Source organism: Heterodontus francisci, chromosome 11 (genome assembly GCF_036365525.1).
Source record: "Heterodontus francisci isolate sHetFra1 chromosome 11, sHetFra1.hap1, whole genome shotgun sequence".
In the NCBI taxonomy this organism is placed as follows: Eukaryota; Metazoa; Chordata; class Chondrichthyes; order Heterodontiformes; family Heterodontidae; genus Heterodontus; species Heterodontus francisci.
Window position 1 is genome coordinate 19,590,533 of NC_090381.1, and position 16,849 is coordinate 19,607,381.

The 16,849-nt window shown below is 46.2% G+C and overlaps 1 protein-coding gene across 7 annotated transcripts in view; it reads right to left on the reverse strand.

Annotated features, from left to right (window-relative positions):
* The window catches only part of LOC137375112 (lactosylceramide 4-alpha-galactosyltransferase-like), a 108,335-nt gene that overhangs the window by 51,089 nt on the left and 40,397 nt on the right, over positions 1 to 16,849 (reverse strand). The window contains exon 1 of one of the 7 annotated variants that reach the window (XM_068041752.1): positions 3,732 to 3,771. The exons of the other annotated variants lie outside the window; for them this stretch is intronic. Coding sequence (XP_067897853.1) covers positions 3,732 to 3,765 — 34 coding nt within the window. The 5' untranslated portion in view covers positions 3,766 to 3,771. Of the gene's footprint in view, positions 1 to 3,731; positions 3,772 to 16,849 lie in introns of those variants that run through there. 7 annotated transcript variants of the gene reach the window in all.

Consider the following 16,849-nt stretch of genomic DNA (forward strand, 5'->3'; position numbering starts at 1 on the left):
AATCTACTGGAATTTTTTGAGGAAGTAACTAGTAGAATAGATAAGGGAGAAGCAGTGGATGTGGAGTGTTTGGATTTTCAGAAGGCTTTTGATAAGGTCGCACATAAGAGATTAGTGTGCAAAATTAAAGCACATGGAATTGGGGGGTAATATACTGGCATGGATAGAGAACTGGTTGGCAGACAAGAAACAAAGGGTAGGAATAAACGGGTCTTTTTCCGAGTGGCAGGCAGTGACTAGTGGGGTACCACAGGGATCAGTGCTGGGACCCCAACTATTCACAATATATATTAATGATATAGATGAGGGAATTAAATGTATATATCCAAGTTTGCAGATGACACAAAGCTGGGTGGGAGTGTGAGCTGAGAGGAGGATGCAGAGAAGCTCCAGTGTGATTTGGACAGGTTGAGTGAGTGGGCAAATACATGGCAGATGCAGTATAATGTGGATAAACGTGAGGTTATCCACTTTGGTTGTGAAAACAGAAAGACAGATTATCTGAACGGCGATAGATTGGAAAAGGGGGAGGTGCAGCGAGACCTGGGTGTCCTTGTGCATCAGTCGCTGAAAGTAAACATGCAGGTGCAGCAGGCAGTTAAGAAGACAAATGGTATGTTGGCCTTCATAGTGAGAGGATTGGAGTACAGGAGCAGGGATGTCTTGCTGCAATTATACAAGGCCTTGGTGAGACCACATCTGGAATATTGTGTGCAGTTTTGGTCTCCTTATCTGAGGAAGGATGTTCTTGCTATGGAGGGAGTGCAGCAAAGGTTCATCAGACTGATTCCTGAGATGGCAAGACTGACGTATGAAGAGAGATTAGTCTTGTATTCGCTAGAGTTTAGAAGAATGAGAGGAGATCGCATAGAAACCTACAAAATTCTAACAGGACTGGACAGACTAGATGCAGGAAGGATGTTCCCGATGGTGGGGGAGTCCAGGACCAGGGGTCACAGTCTAAGGATAAGGGGTAAGCCATTTAGGACTGAGATGAAGAGGAATTTCTTCACCCAGAGAGTGGTGAACCTGTGGAATTCTCCACCACGGAAAGCAGTTCAGGCCAATCATTAAATATATTCAAGAAAGAGTTAGATATAGTTCTTAGGGCTAAAGGGATCAAAGGATACGGGGAGAAAGCGGGAACAGGTTACTGAGTTTGGATTATCAGCCATGATCGTACTGAATGGCGGAGCAGGCTTGAAGGTCCGAATGGCCTACTCCTGCTCCTATTTTTCTATGTTTCTATCGCCATTCCCTTGAAACCAAGGAATGCAGATTTGAACGTTTATGGCAGAAAATTGGTTTAGCCATTAATTCCCGGTTGTGGCTGGACCACAAAGTATTATCACATGCTGCCTCGTCTGCTGAAGCAGCTCACTATCCCAGGATCATCCTGGAATGTAAAGATAAACCTCAGCTTAATTTCACAACTGTTTTGTTAAAACCCTCGCCACTGCCTCCTTCACTCTGACATCAACAAAAAGTAAAAACAGCTCATAAACTTCTTTCTAATGAAGACTGAGACCATCCAATCAGCTGCCTCTGCCACTTCCCTCCTTTCCCCTCGTCCACCTGGCCAAATGTCCCCTAAGGCTGTCCTCTGACCTAGCCCTCAACTCCCATCTTTCTCTAGTTTCTCCCCTATCCTTCTTCATGCCCTCTGAGGTAATCTTTTCGAGGAGACCAACCTCCTTTTCTCCCAATCCTATTCCCAATAAACTGACCACTCAGCTTCCCTTCCTGGCTCCCAAGTTAACTGATATTGTTAATGGCTCCCTTTCCTTTGGTGCTGTCCTTCTCTCCTTCCGAATCTGCCATTACATAATAGTATAGCACAGAAGGCTATTCTGCCCATCATGCCTGTGCCTCATCAAAAATGCCACACTTGACCCATTTGTCACTGTAAACTACAGTCCCAGCTCCAATCTCCCTTTCCTATCTCAAGTCCTTGGAAATGTTATCACCTCTGAAACCCATGCCCACCTTACCCATAACTCCACATTTAAATCCCTCCAATTCGGTTTCCGCCCAGCTCTTACCAAAGTCGCAAATGACGTCCAAAGTGACTGTGAACATGATAAACTAACCCTCCTCATCCTTCTCAACCTATCTGCAGCTTTTCACAGAGTTGATCACATTATCCTCCTTCAACACTTCTCTACTGTTGTCTTGCTGGTTGGGAATGCACTTGGCTGGTTCAATTCTTACTTGTCCAGTCGTACACAGAGAATCACCTGCAATGCCTTCTCTTTCCACTCTCGCACCGTTACCTCGGATGTCACCCAACTGATCCTGACCCCGCTCCTATTTCTTGTCTACATGCTGACTGTCATGACCAGTACAGACATGTCCTATTCATAAAGTGAACATGAACTATATTCAGCATTGCATCTTCTGGAACTGAATTTTCCTTTTGTTTTAAATGAACCACAATGGACATTAAAAGTGAACATGGGCTGCAAAGGTAGCTGCCCAAGGTCAGCAGACCTCGGCCTGTGTATTCAAAAACTGGCTCACTGTCTGAAAGGACAAAAGAAGACCTTCCAGACTAAGAGGTGTCATTGACATCCATCCTGAAACCATCGAGGCATTCCTGAATTGAATGGGTTTCTCCAGAAACAAAGAAGGTCATTGTCTTTACCCTCCTCAGGATGAATGTCTTACAATAAACCAGGATGGAGCTAATCAACCTAGACCCCCCACAGTTTTGGAAAAGTAACGGTGAGAAGTCACATGGTAGGGTAACCACAATGATCTCCTTTTAAAAGTCTTCAAAATACAGACTGCAGACAAGGCAGTACCATCGTGCCTTAAAAGAACTGGAGGCTGTAACATCTTAAGGTCTCCAAGCCTGTTACTTTTCAAGTCCATACAAACATACAAATTAGGAGCAGGAGTAGGCCATTCAGCCCCTCCAGTCTGCTCTGCCATTCAACAAGATCATGGCTGATCTGATTGTAACCTTAACTCTACATTTCCACCTACCCCCGATAACCTTTCAGCCCCTTACTCATCAAGAATCTACCTACCTCTACCTTAAAAATATTCAAAGACTCTGCTTCCACTGCCTTTTGAGGAAGAGAGTTCCAAAGACTCACGACCCTCAGAGAAAAAAAATCTCATCTTCATCTTAAATGGACGACCCCTTATTTTTAAACAGTGACCCTAGGTCTGGATTCTCCCACAAATGGAAACATCCTTTCCACATCCACCCTGTCAAGGTCCCTCAGGATCTTATATGTTTCAATCAAGTCGCCTCTTACTCTTCTAAACTCCAGCGGATATAATCCTAGCCTGTCCAACTTTTCCTCAGAAGACAACCCGCCCATTCCAGGTATTAGTCTAGTAAACCTTCTCTGATCTGCTACCAATGCATTTGCATCCTTCCTGAAATAAGACGACCAGTACTGTACACAATAATGCAGATGTGGTCTCACCAATGCCCTGTATAACTGAAGCATAACCTCCCAGGGAGAGAGCCCTTAATCACCTGACCGACACTCCAACCTGGCAAGTTTCAACCTTCAAAGGTATCCCTCTGGAGAGAGACAGACAGAAGAGGCAAAGAAGGTCTTTTCCAGCCAGGACTGATGAGACAGTTCTAGCGAATCAGGAGCCCTGCTGACAGCACCTTTTAACTACTGCAGCAGAGAAATTGCAAGGTGACTTTGGAACTCGTGGAAGTTAAGTCCAGGCAGCAGGAGTGCACAACCCTCTATGTAACTCACCTATCCAACTCCTCAAACACCACCTGACCCACATGTGGTAGAATCTGCGGTTCACGTATCGGACTCATTAGCCAGTTAGAATGCACTGAACCAGAGTGCATCCTCACTCCCGAGGGACTGCCTAAAAAGAAAAGACCGGATGAGCAGAAATTTCCTCTAAGTATTGGGAAGATCAAAGTCACAGTCTTCAGTGCCTGCTACAAACTCCGCTCCCTAGCTAGCAACTTCATCCCTCTCTCTGGCAACCACCTGAGGCAGAACCCCACTGCTCGCTTGACCCAGAGATAAACTTCTGACCACATATCTCTCCATCACTAAGACCACCTATTTCCACCCATAATGTCACCTGATTTTGCCTCTGCCTCAGCCCAACTGCTACTGAACCCTCATCCATGCCTGTTATCTCTAGACTTGACTACTTCAACGCAGTCCTGGCTGGTTTCCCATGTTCTATCCTCCGGAAAATTTTGATTTTTTTTAGAGTCTCACCTTTATTTTCAAAACACTCCATGGTTCATCCTTCCCTATCTTTGTAATTTCCTCGAGCCCTACGACCTTCCAAGAGATCTGTGCTCATCGAATTCCGCCCTCTTAAGCACCCCCAATTTTAATTGTTCCACCATCGACGGCTGTGCCTACAATTGCCTGGGCCCCAGGCTCTACAATTTACCCCTTGCGCCTCTCCACCTCCCTTTCCTCCTTTAAGATACTCCTTAAAACCTACCTCTTTGACCAAGCTTTTGGTCATCGTAGAATGGTTACAGCACAGAAGGCTGCCATTCGGCCCTTCGTGTTTGTGTCGGCTTTCTGTGAGAGCAACTCAGTCCCACTCCCCTGCCCTCTATAGCCCCGCACATTTTTTTCTTTTCAAATGATCTAATTCCCTTTTGAAAGCTTTGATTGAATCTCTAGCTGTTATACTTTCATTGAGAGCCAAGCCACTTGCTGCATAAAAATGATTTTCCTCATGTCGCCTCTGTTTCTTTTGCCACCCATCTTAAATCAGACTCCTCTGGTTCACGACCCTTCTGCCAATGGGAACAGTTTCGCCCTATCTACTCTGTCCAGATCCCTCATGATTTTGAGCACTTCTATCAAATCTCCTCATATTCTTCTCTTCTCCAAGGCGAACAGTTCCAGCTTCTCCAATCTATCCAGGTAACTGAAATCCTTCATCCTTGGAACCATTCTTGCAAGTCTTTTCTGCACCCTCTCTAATGGCTTTACATCTTCCTAAAGTGTGTACCCAAAATTGGACACAATACTTCAGTTGAGGCCAAACCAGTGTTTTATAAAGGTTTACCATAACCTCCTTGCTTTTGTGCTCTATGCCTCTATTTCTAAAGCCTAGGATCTCGTATGCCTTTCTAAATGCTTTCTCAACCTGCCCTGCCACCTTCAACGATTTGTGCACATATACCCCCAGGTCCCTCTGCTCCTTTAGAATTGTATTCTTTAATTTGCATTGCCTCGCCTCATTTTTCCTACCAAAACTGCATCATTTCACACTTCTCTACATTACATTTCATCTGCAAATGTCCACCCATTCCACCAGTCTATGTCCTCTAGAAGTCTATCACTACTCTTCTCACAGTTCACAATACTTCCAAGTTTCATGTCATCTGCAAATTTTGACATTGGGCCCTGTACCCTCAAATCCAACTCATTAATATATATCAAAACAACAGTAGTCCCGGTATTGAGCTCTGGGGAACTCCACTGCCTCCAGTCTGAAAATCCTCACAGTTCACAATACTTCCAAGTTTTGTGTCATTCGCGAATTTTGAAATTGTGCCCTGTACACAAGTCTAGGTCATTAATACAGATCAAGAAAAACAGTGGATCTAATACCGACCCCTGGGGAACCCCATTGTAAACCTTCCCCCAGTCCAAAAATCAACAATTCACCACTACTCTCTTTCCTGTCATTCAGCCAACTTTTTATCCATACTATCACTATACCTTTTATTCCTTTGCTGACAAGGCTGTTGTGCGGTACTTTATCAAATGCCTTTTGGATGTCCATGTACACCACATCAACTGCATTACCCTCTTCAATGCTCATTGTTCCTTCATCAAAAAACTCAATCAAGTTAAACATAATTTGCCATCAACAAATCTGTGCTGCCTTTCCTTAATTAATCCCCATTTGTCCAAGTGACTGTTAATTTTGTCACAAATTATCGTTTCTAAAAGCTTTCCACCACTGATGTTAAACTGACTGACCTGTAGTTGCTGGCCTTATCCTTTGTTCCCTTTTTGAACAGGGGTGTAACATTTGTAATTCTCCAGTCCCCTAGCACCACCCCCATATCTAAGGAGGATTGGAAGACTATTGCTGGTCTGTCCTAATATTGCCTCATGTAGCTTGGTGTCAAATTCTGTTTGATAGCGCTCCTATGAATGGCCTTGGGACATTTTGCTATGTCAAAGGCGCTATGTAAATGCACAAATTGCCAAAATACAACTATGTTTCCAATGCTGATGACCAGGTTCAACTTTAGTTCTGTGATGAAAGCAAATTCTCAAGTAGTTTGTTTAAAAGAAGCCTTTAGCTTGCCTGGTTGCTCAGGTTGGATGGGAACCTCAATAGCATGGAACTTTTATTGGGTGCAGAGATCAGAGGAAATATTGGAATTTGGGAAAATGGCAGTCGACACACCTGAGAGCTTTAATACTGGTACCAGGATACCCACAAATGAGAAGGATCCGGCACACCTGTCACTATCCATGAACTATCCACTCACCGAGCACTCACCGCTGACAAAGAAATGAGCTTATTTACAATTTCATAAGCGACAAGGTAGCTTGCATCAGAATCTCAGCTACAAGGTAGTAATAATGTAGCAGCGCTGTCATATTCAGTGCTTCAATTACCTGCATAACAAAGAAATCACACCATATGAGGAGAGACCAGTAGATTGGCCGTTGGCAGCATCACTTCCAACTCGGTCCAATACTCACTGCGCGTATTCGAATTAGAAACGCAGGTAAATACAGAGTAAGTTATTAATGGTGAGATCAGCATGCCAGACCACAAAATGTATGGTGAACATCTCTTATCTCACCGTGGCAAGAAAATCAGAGCTATTTGCCAACGTTGAATTTTTAACTTATACCAACAGATCTTCCATAAGGTTCAACATAGGGAGTCAGTTAAGATTATAGAGCTGGTACACACAAACAGAATTCAGCCCCCCTTTTAAAGTTATATATTCAATTTTCATTTTTATACAATACTTTTATTATTTGCTGCTGTAAAACTTATAACAATATGGGAAGTGGAGTTTGTTAGGCTATAAATGTTTCTCTGCAGTACATGGGAACATGGCCGAGAGACACAAAACTGGGAAATCCGAGGCACTAATAGGAGTAGTGGGATGTGATACTGCAGCCATAATAGAAACTTGGTAATACACAGGACGAATCTGGAAACAAAAAATATTCCCAGCTGTAAATCCACCAGGAGATAGAGGACAAGAAAAGGACAAAGGCTGATCGTTATTAATGAGGCCCAATTTTAGCCAGGGACTAGAAAGTTTTTATTGATGGTGTCAACCTGGATAAAGTAATTAAAATGAGGTCTGTTACTACACAGGGAGTATATTATAGTCCAGTGAACACTGAAAAAGAAAGATGGATAAGATTTGCAGGCAGGCTAGAGAAGTTTACAATCAGGGTTGCAAATAGGAGGCACATTTAACCATTTTAGAAGCACTAAACTGTTTGGTTGAAGCTATTTAGGCCAATTTCATTTCCTTGCCCTTACCTCATATCCCTTTATATTCCTCTTTTTGAAATGCATATCCAATTAAAAGATATATACATACACACACAAACTGCAGTCTATACCTTAGGGGCCATTTCTCGATGTAAAGTAGTCCATGTGAGAAAGTACCTGTAGAGAACAGTGGCATTGGGGGTAGGAAGTTACAAATCTCTGAGCTACAGTGGCCAACAGGGGCTACAATAGTCCTAGGCTTGTCAATCACTCAATACTCTTAAAGTAGCAGAACAGGTGTAACCCATGTCCAGAATTAGATGGTTAATCAGTGATGATCTGGTTTGAATGAAGAAATCCAGACGTACTGGGAACATTGTCCTCTATGCTGAAGGCTTCATCCTGACAACTTGTGTTTGACGTAGACTGTCACTAATCAGCCAGTGTACTGGCAGGATAAAACAAGTGAACAATGTTCAGAAAAAAGCAGACTGCATTGGCAGCAGTTTCTTTCTCCTCTCCAACCCCTCATAACATTTTTCATGTTCGTCTTTTCTGAATAACTTGTTTGGACAATTTTACCCTGCCCTCCCCAACGCCGTGCCCCCATCCCGAACCCCCACCATGTGATAGAATTTTGAGACACATTCCGTTTTTAACACAGAAATTACAGCACAGAAAACAGTTGTGAAAGGCACTATAGGAATGCAAGTTGTTTCTTTTAAACAATAACTAGGGGTTCTGATGAAAGGTCACAGACCTGAAACGTTAATTCTGTTACTCTCTCCACAGATGCTGCCAGACCTGTTGTGTATTTCCAGCACTTTCTGCTTTATTTCCAGTAACTACGTGCATTTCCTTTCTGTGCACACATTCTCACATTTGCTTAATCTCCATCACAGCAAAGCGTCTGAAGGCTTTTTTTTCTCAGCCAAGATTTATGGGCCTGTTGACTGTGTTGGCCCCATCTCTCATGCCTCTGTTCTCACCCATTCTCCCTTTCTCAGCAATGACAGGGTCTACTTGCCCCTTACACCCCAGCCGCCTCTGCTTTTACCACATCATCTCTGGCCCCACCACCAAACACACCTTCACCTCCCTCCTTCACTTTCTGGACATTCTGTGCCCAGTTTGATACCCGAGCTCACTCATCTACTATCCCGACTTGCAGTTGCTCTTCCTCATTCAACTGCAACATCTGTAATTGACCTCTTTCTCACACTATGGCCCATGACCTGAAACACTCCTTCCATCCAAGAAGACAACTGCATCGATGCAGACCTTCATCTACAGCAATCAAGAAGCAAACAAAATGGGTGCAAAAGGTGAAATATCAAGTCTTTTAGGCTCACTGAGAGCAGGGAACAGGAGGAAAATTGGAACCACCAAGTTGTAAATGGCAAAGAATTATAGAATCATCTCACTGAGTGTATCTATACAGAAAAACTCACGGCCCACACAATCATGCAATCACCTGTATGGAGGCTATCTAGACATTAATTATCAGTCACACCACACAGAACACTCATCAGTAACCTGCAAATACATTTCAATCAATATTTCAACCTCTGGAATTTTAGTTCACTTCCAGAATTCTGATCTTGTATGTTTCCTAACCTGCTACCTCACTGCTAAGAATAAATTATCAGCAAGAAATAAAAGGCCATTGTTTCATTCACAAAATAGTTGTTTACATCATAGCACGCTCAAAAATCAGACTTTTAACAATGATCAATCAAGGAGGAAAGCTGATATTTAACCCTTGGGGCACCAGCTTTACTGTGAGGCTGGGATCCATGCTGTGCCAGCACTCAAGTGCAATACCAGAATGATTTCTCTCATGGGTGCCAACTAAGAATGTGCCAAGGTTTCTGGCTCTACTCCCATCCCTGCAGCATTGAATAGCAATTCAAAGGACAGTGCTCAATCTGGGCTCAACTCCCTGTTCATACGTCAAAGACTAACAAAAGAGCCAATGCTTTATGGAGCAAGGCAGAAATATGGGCCTGGATTTTCAACCCGGGGTCGGGAGCCTGACGCCTGGATCATTTCCAGGTCCCACCTCTTGCCACATCAGCGCAGTGATGCAACACGATTCTGAAAGGCAAAGGGTCTAATTGGCCCAGGTTGTGAGCTCGGTACCCAATTAGCGATGCCAGGAACAGCCCACGAGCGGGACCCAGTAACAGAGGGCCAGCGCTGGCACAAGCAGGTGTCCCTGGGTGGCACTGTGATGCTCAGATTCCTCCCTTGAGTCTTTAACGGATGCAGCATGCGACAGGAGAAATATATTGTTCCTGACATCCGGAAGAAGAAATCTGCCAAGAAAAACAAAGCGGGCATGGATAGAGGTGGCGATGGAGGTCAGCAGCTGGGCAGTCACCAGAAGGACGTGGGTCCAGTGCAGTGAACAATATAATCAGCTGATAAGGTCTGGAAAAGTGATTGGCAAGTGGCACCTGGGTGACAGGCCTCTAACTGTGTATACACCAGCATTCACACAAGCTGAGCAGACTGAGGGGCATAGTTCTCCTGAACTGTCAGATCAAGTGGCCAGTTGGATCACCGAGGTGTCAGCAACCTTAACATAGGGATCACAATTGAACAGGAAACATCACTGAGTGGTACAACATCTCATGTGGATGTCATGCTGGAATAGGTGAGGGCGGGCAGCTGACTCATAAATCCTTCTCTCTTCATCCTGTAGAAGAGAGCACATAATTTGAGGGAAATATCTGGGACGGGCAGCGTGCAGACCTCCACACTCTGACCCCGATGGAGGAGGCAATGCTGGAGATCGTGAGGGTGCCATTTCGCCAGTCGGTGGGTGATGGTAAGATGGGAGGTCATGAAAAGCAGGATCATTTGATAGCTGTGTCGTCAGGTGAAGGGCATGGAGAAAACTCCTGCCCAATGCGCGCTGTGGCTCTTCAACCGCTGTCTACGGGGTTGGCTGTGCTGAGGCACCTGCCAAGTAGCCTGAGTTCTCACCACCACCTTCTTGCATTTCCCACATAGCCAGTAATGGAGTGGGAGCAGAGTGTTCTCGTCCAGCAGTCACCGGTCTCCTCGACGGGGAGAGATGTTCCAGAGCCTGCACCGTCACATCATTCCTCCACACCATCCACCAGCGCAGACACTCTCATCTCGGTTGGGCCTCAGTCCAGCTTAGAACGGGGAGCACTGGGTGAGCCGCAAATCACAGTGAGCAGGAGCAGCAGCGTGAGGCAGAGTCAGCCGTGGGCAGTCCCTCTCAGAGGATGGAGGACAGGCACAACCATGCTTCACTGGGAGAAGATACTGGGTCTCGGGTGTCACAAACAAGGAGGGATTTTCTGGAGCATCAAAGGCAGATGATTTCCCGAATGTTGCCGATTCCAGAGAAGAGTTCCTGAATGTCGGAGATCCCCGAGGCATTGCGGAGCCACAGGCAAACAATGGAGGGGTCCATGCAGCACATGTGCTGTGTCATGGCTCAGAGATTTGAGCACATGAGCTCCTCCATTGAGAGAGTGGTCAATCGCATGGAGAACTAAATTCAACAGCACTCTGAGCGAATGAAGGAGCAGCGCACTGACCTGCACAGAGAAAATAGTCTCTGTAGCATTGACCGCTCAGTGTCGCTGATGGTGCAGAGATGCTTGGAGTGGATGCCAGCTGCGTCCCAGTCGCTAGCCTCAGCCAGCATGCCAGGGCACCATGAAAACGCTAAGGCAGTCGAAGAAGCTGATGAGGGAGCCACTCCTCGAGAGGCACCGGTGTCATCCCTCACCTTCTCTGCCCCTCCGACTGAGAAACCATCCATGCAGCAAGGCCCTGTGACAGAAGCTACCCCTGCAACGACGCAGGCACGGCAGCCTGTGGAGGAACCCCGATGAGGACAGAAGCCACGGACATCTCAGCCAGAGGTAGAGATGAGGCAGCAGGCTGGCTCCAACCTCTTCCTCAGCCACAGGGGGAGCACCCTGTAGAAGTGGATGGGAATGCAAGGTGCTATGCCATTAGATGTACTTAATGGGTCACCTTGGTGATATTTTCTCAGTTTGTGTGGTCAGTAATTTTTCCTTTAATAATAATTGCTTATGTCCACGATCAGACTTGTATGTTCTTATTACTTGAGACATGGGACATGGAGTTAAGGGGTTGGGGAGGGGGGGCCTGGGTTTGCTGCCATGCCATGGTCTGTGTTATAGGAGACTGTTGACGGTGGACGCTCCATTTTCAATCTACTTGGGTGGCAATGGGATTATTCAAATGTGCGCATTTGACGGATTATTTCTCTCACTGAAGGAAAGTGAGTCAGAGTCATCTGTTATAGGGCTGAGAGCTGCTCAAGTGAAACGTTGCTGAATTAGCCTGGTCAGCCTGCCGATCCCGGAGACACATGGGATGGCCTCAGCAGTCTTCCTCCAATGCCTGGATGCTGGGCTCCTCTGGCGCCCCCTTTGTCTTCCCCTTCTTCCTCCTCTCCGTCGTCTGTTCAATGCAGCTCCATGTTAGTAGATAGCTCTGGTTGTAGAGCCTCGCTCCATCGTGCCTGGATAGCGGATGGGTGTCAGGAGCCAGCTCTTTAGGGATAACCCATATCCTCCAGCAGCCACCCATGGAGTCGGGATGTGGGCCTGAAGAGGTGCGACACCTGGGACTCTCAGAGGATAAAGGAATCATGACAGCTGCCCGGTAACCAGGTGCAGATCTGCAAGATTCACTTCCTGCGGTCACAGACCAGATGGACATTCAATGAATGGTAGCCCTTTCTGTTCAGCAATCTGACTGGCTGATCTGATGGCTGCATGGGTGTCCTTACTTCCTGGACCAGAGCAAATCCATCGATGACGGAAAGCCCAATGTCCTCTGTGCCTGCACTGGACCATCTGTGTCAAAGAGAATGTAGTCCCCCACCCTCCTGGGTATGATAGCCCTGACCTGCCTGATGGAGTGATGAGCTGCCGACTGTATGCATAAATGCATAAAAATTCAGGGTGACAGTTACCTTGATGGCTGCAGGTAGGGAACTGCCATGGAGGCTGTGAGGCCTCAGGTCATTGTAGATTAGAGCACAAATCTCCGAGACGATCTGCCTGGATCGGTGCAGCCTCCTCAGTCATTTGCCGAAAGCTGACTCTTCGGCAGTACACCCAATGTCTTGGGTAGCACCTTCTTCCCCTTGCAGCCCCTCGCTGTGCTCCTCAGGCCTCCACCCAACCAGGAGGATGCATCTGCTGAAACTCCTCCTCGGTACACTGCCCAATGTCAGGGTAACTTGTCCCCATCTCACATCTGTCAGATGGAACTTGTTCATTCACCAAGGCTTCCTCTACCAACCTCCGCTGTCCAAGTGTTGCCAGCAGCTTCATGTCCCTGTCAAGAATCCAACCACACTGTGCACAAATGCAAGCCTCTCAGCACCCGTGACGGCAACTCTTGCCACTGGTTGAGCATCCATCAGCCCTCTTGGCTCCCCGCTGTGTTTATGACAGCTGCACCGGACATGTCCCAGACACTGTGGGCTGGATTGTGTTCTCTCCCAGGCTTTGTGTTCTGTAGCGAAGGGGGTGGGTTAGGCGGGGCCTGAAGATACCTTCGGGAGACGGCCACCACACACCCAGACACAGGAGGGCCCGGCCCGATATTACTTGCGGCAGCAAGGTCGCATGGTGCCCCCCCGCCACTTGGCAACGGGACCCCAATTTGAATATTTAAATAAATTAAAATGAATTAATTAACGAAGCTCACGTCGCCACCTGGCGTCCCGCTGCGATCTTCGGCCCAGAGGCCGGCACTCCCCCACCTTCGGATCCCCGTCTGGGGAAATGAGGTGCGACACTGGTCGGGAGGTGGGGGAAGTAGGTTTATCAGTGCGGGGGTGGGGGGGAAATGGGGTCAAATTAATGTCATGGGTGTCGGGGATGGTACAAAGGGTTGTCGTTGAATTTCTCTGCAGTCTGGGGGTGGGTAGGGTCAGATGATAAAAGGTAAGTGTTTTCGGGGGGGGGGGGGTAAAAGAGCAAATAATTAATTTGTTATTGGGGTTTGGGATAGGGGCAAAAGGGATGTATTTATTTATTTTAATTAGCCGGTAGGGCCGACAGCCCTTTAAAGATGACGTCAGCACCTGCACAGAGGCAGCTGACACCATTGCCGGGGACGGTCAGTCCAACCCCATCACATGATCAAAATCGGCGGCGGGCACATAAAATTCAGCTCTGTGTTTTCCACGTGCTTCCCAAATGAAAATCTAAAACAGCTGCTCAAATGCCTGTAAATGAGCTCCACGACAAGCTCAACAGCCAGTTAACTGGAGGTTTGCTGGCCAGCCCACCACCACCCCTCCCCCACCCTCCAAAACTGCGTTGTGTTCCAGAAACATCGGGATCCAGCGACACCATCCGACAATGCTATTTTCAATGCGTGTCTGCACGTATACTCACCCTCATGGACAACTGAAAAACTAGCCTATGATTCCTGGAGCTCACACGAAGGAGTTGCAGGCCTCTCACTTGTTTCTGGGATATAGACTAAAGCAGTCTCCCAGCCTGAGAGCCTGGTTACGTTAAGTATTGCACATTAACCCCAAATCCATCAAAAAAAAACACACCTCTGACCTACTAGAAACAAATGCATCTAGAAGGCATGGTAGAATTACTGATTGTTTATGCCAGATTATTTGAAAAATGTTCACTTCAACAACCAGCTATCAATTCCAGCAAAGTCGTCTTCCAAACACATTAAAGATTTTTATTTTCCAAAAACAGTTCAGGTTGGAAAAGGCAATAACCTGGACTTGACTCTGCAGCAGAGAGAAAACTTTCCCATATGGAAAACATGACAAAACTGCTTCAGGAAAAGAACCTGGCACCGTCCCGAAAACCACCTCAACTCAAAAAGAAATGAACAGACTCACAGCCCAAACAAAATCATTGCTTGAAGCTGACAATGAAGTAAATTCATTTATACTGTGTTGGATTCCAGGATTTGAATCAACTCAGTTCATTTTTCTGCAAAAGCTAAAGCCTAGCAACTTTTCACATGATTGGGGTTTCCTTTATGAGTTTTCCTTCCTCTTTCTTCTTGGCACTGCCACAAGAACAAGGGGAAGCCAGACCATTGTTTCAGCCTGTTGCAGTGTTTAATTAGATCATAGCTCACCTGTATCTTTACTCTATCTACCTGCCTTGGCCCTTAATAGGTTTTTGTTAGGAAAGACTGTCAGTCTCTTTGAAATTTTCATAATGGGAGAATGATTCTCCTGCCCCACTGTTTCCTTCTGGTAAACCTGATCCATTCATAAATCCCCCCACCAGTTAGGATGGGAACCATGCCGACAATCCCATGCCCCAGAAACCGCTTCATCTGTCACACGGGTTTGCCAGCAGGCATGCACATAGCACTGGGACTGCGAAGCGCCCTGCGTAGGCCCAGCTTCTGATGTTTGGAGCTGGTCTGACAAAGGGAAAGACACAAACTGACAGGAGAACAGGGCAAAAGTCGTACTGACGGGGATCTTTTAAAAAGTTGACTGCTCACACTGGTTGGACATATTCCCGGAGGTGTCACTGCGTGGCCTGTCTCCAAGCCCCCCACACATCCCTGTCATTGGCTGCCCAACACCTCCATCCTCGGAGTACATCACCTTCCTATGCCAATTGGACTCTTCCATTACCCAGTTGGTTGACTCTTCACTTTCAGTCAGTCCTTTCCCTGCACCACTTCCAATAGTTTTTTTTTGCATATAGTAAACAAAAGTGCAGAGATTTATTTTCACAAATAGCAGCAACTTTTGAATGCCCCTACGATATTTCAGTCCAGAGCTACTGGCAGAAATGGCCTAGGGATTAGTTTCTAATTCTGGAGGGCTGGCATCCTGTTGCTCACTCGAAAAGCTAGTGCTTGCCAAATGCAAGTGCTTACACCATAGTCAGATGCTTTATTTCCTATATTTGTATGGATTGCAGAAGACACACTGCATAAACAATTAAAGAAAGCAAAACAATCTAACACAGCCAGAAGAGAATTGACATGACTCCTCTGACATTACAGAAAGTAGTTCCTCAGGACTCCCCTGGCCATAGGCATGTAGGGGCAGCAGCTGGCACTGTGACCGTAAAGTGAAAATAACTCAGCATACGAATATACATACAAACATACGAATTAGCAGCAGGAGTAGGCCTCTCAGCCCCTCGAGCCCCCTCTGCCATTCAACAAGATCATGGCTGATCTGATTATAATCTCAACCCCACATTCCCGCTGTCATGAAAATACTACATGCCAAATGGGAAATATTAATTTCTTCAGTTGGAACCTTGCCAAAGACTTTTACTGGAAATTCTTACAAATAACTTTTTTAAAACGTAAACTGGCAGACAAGATGGCCATTGCAATTTACATTTGAAACACCAAAAGATTAGACTGGAGACAACACCAAGCCAGAACAATGGAGTGCTCTGATTAAATTACCTGAAATAGCCTTATCAACATGGTCATCAGGGGCAATCGACACCCATTGATTTTGAAAGAGCCAACCCTCACCAAGTGTGACTGGACAGCTTGAGGGGTAGAGCCTGGAATCTCAGAGAAGATTCCAGAAGGACCTCATTAACACCATAGAGAGGTCTGGTAATGGCGTGTGACTGCTTGCGCAGCGCTGGGGAGACAGTTTTATCACACAGAAAGCAGAGAAGAGTTACTGGAAAAGCCATCGAGGCAGCTTGCTCTCTCTCTCTCTCCAGTAAAGATCCAGAGAAGACTCTGCTGCAACTGTTAAAGCCTCAAGCCTACAGACTGCCACAGCCAATAAACAGGGGATAAGGATCAAACTCCTTCTTCTAACTTCCGGAGCTCTGACATGCAAGCCCGCAACCATGCATATGGCCCAGAGAGGACGTCAGGACTACAATTTCAACAGAGGACTCTTGGACTGATAAACTGTATTTAAATTCCATCTATTCTGGACTCTACTCCAACCACCAAAGCTGTTTTCCCTCTGTAATCTATTTGTGTGTGTGTGCGACTCTCGTGTGAATGTGTGCGTGACTGCGTAGTGTATTTCAGTAATTTTAACCGGTTTGGACTGTAACAATAATAAACTTACATCTTTCTTGTTGAAACTCAAGAAAACATGTTTGATTGGTTCTTTGGCAGAGCAGGCTGTGGCTTTAACTGCAACAGCAGTAAGACCCAGGAAACAGACTGCTGTGGGTGCAGCAAAATTTAACAAGAATCCCTGAAAGTGATCACGATTTCGTACCCCAAGGGAGTGTCACCACATATCCCTCAAGTGTGGCACACAAACCCATCGTCGTACTCAGGGACACAGGGGCCACCAGATCCCTCTGCTGGAAAAAGCATGACCTTTCTCCCAGAGAGTGCAGTGAATATGAGAATGGTAGTGAATGGT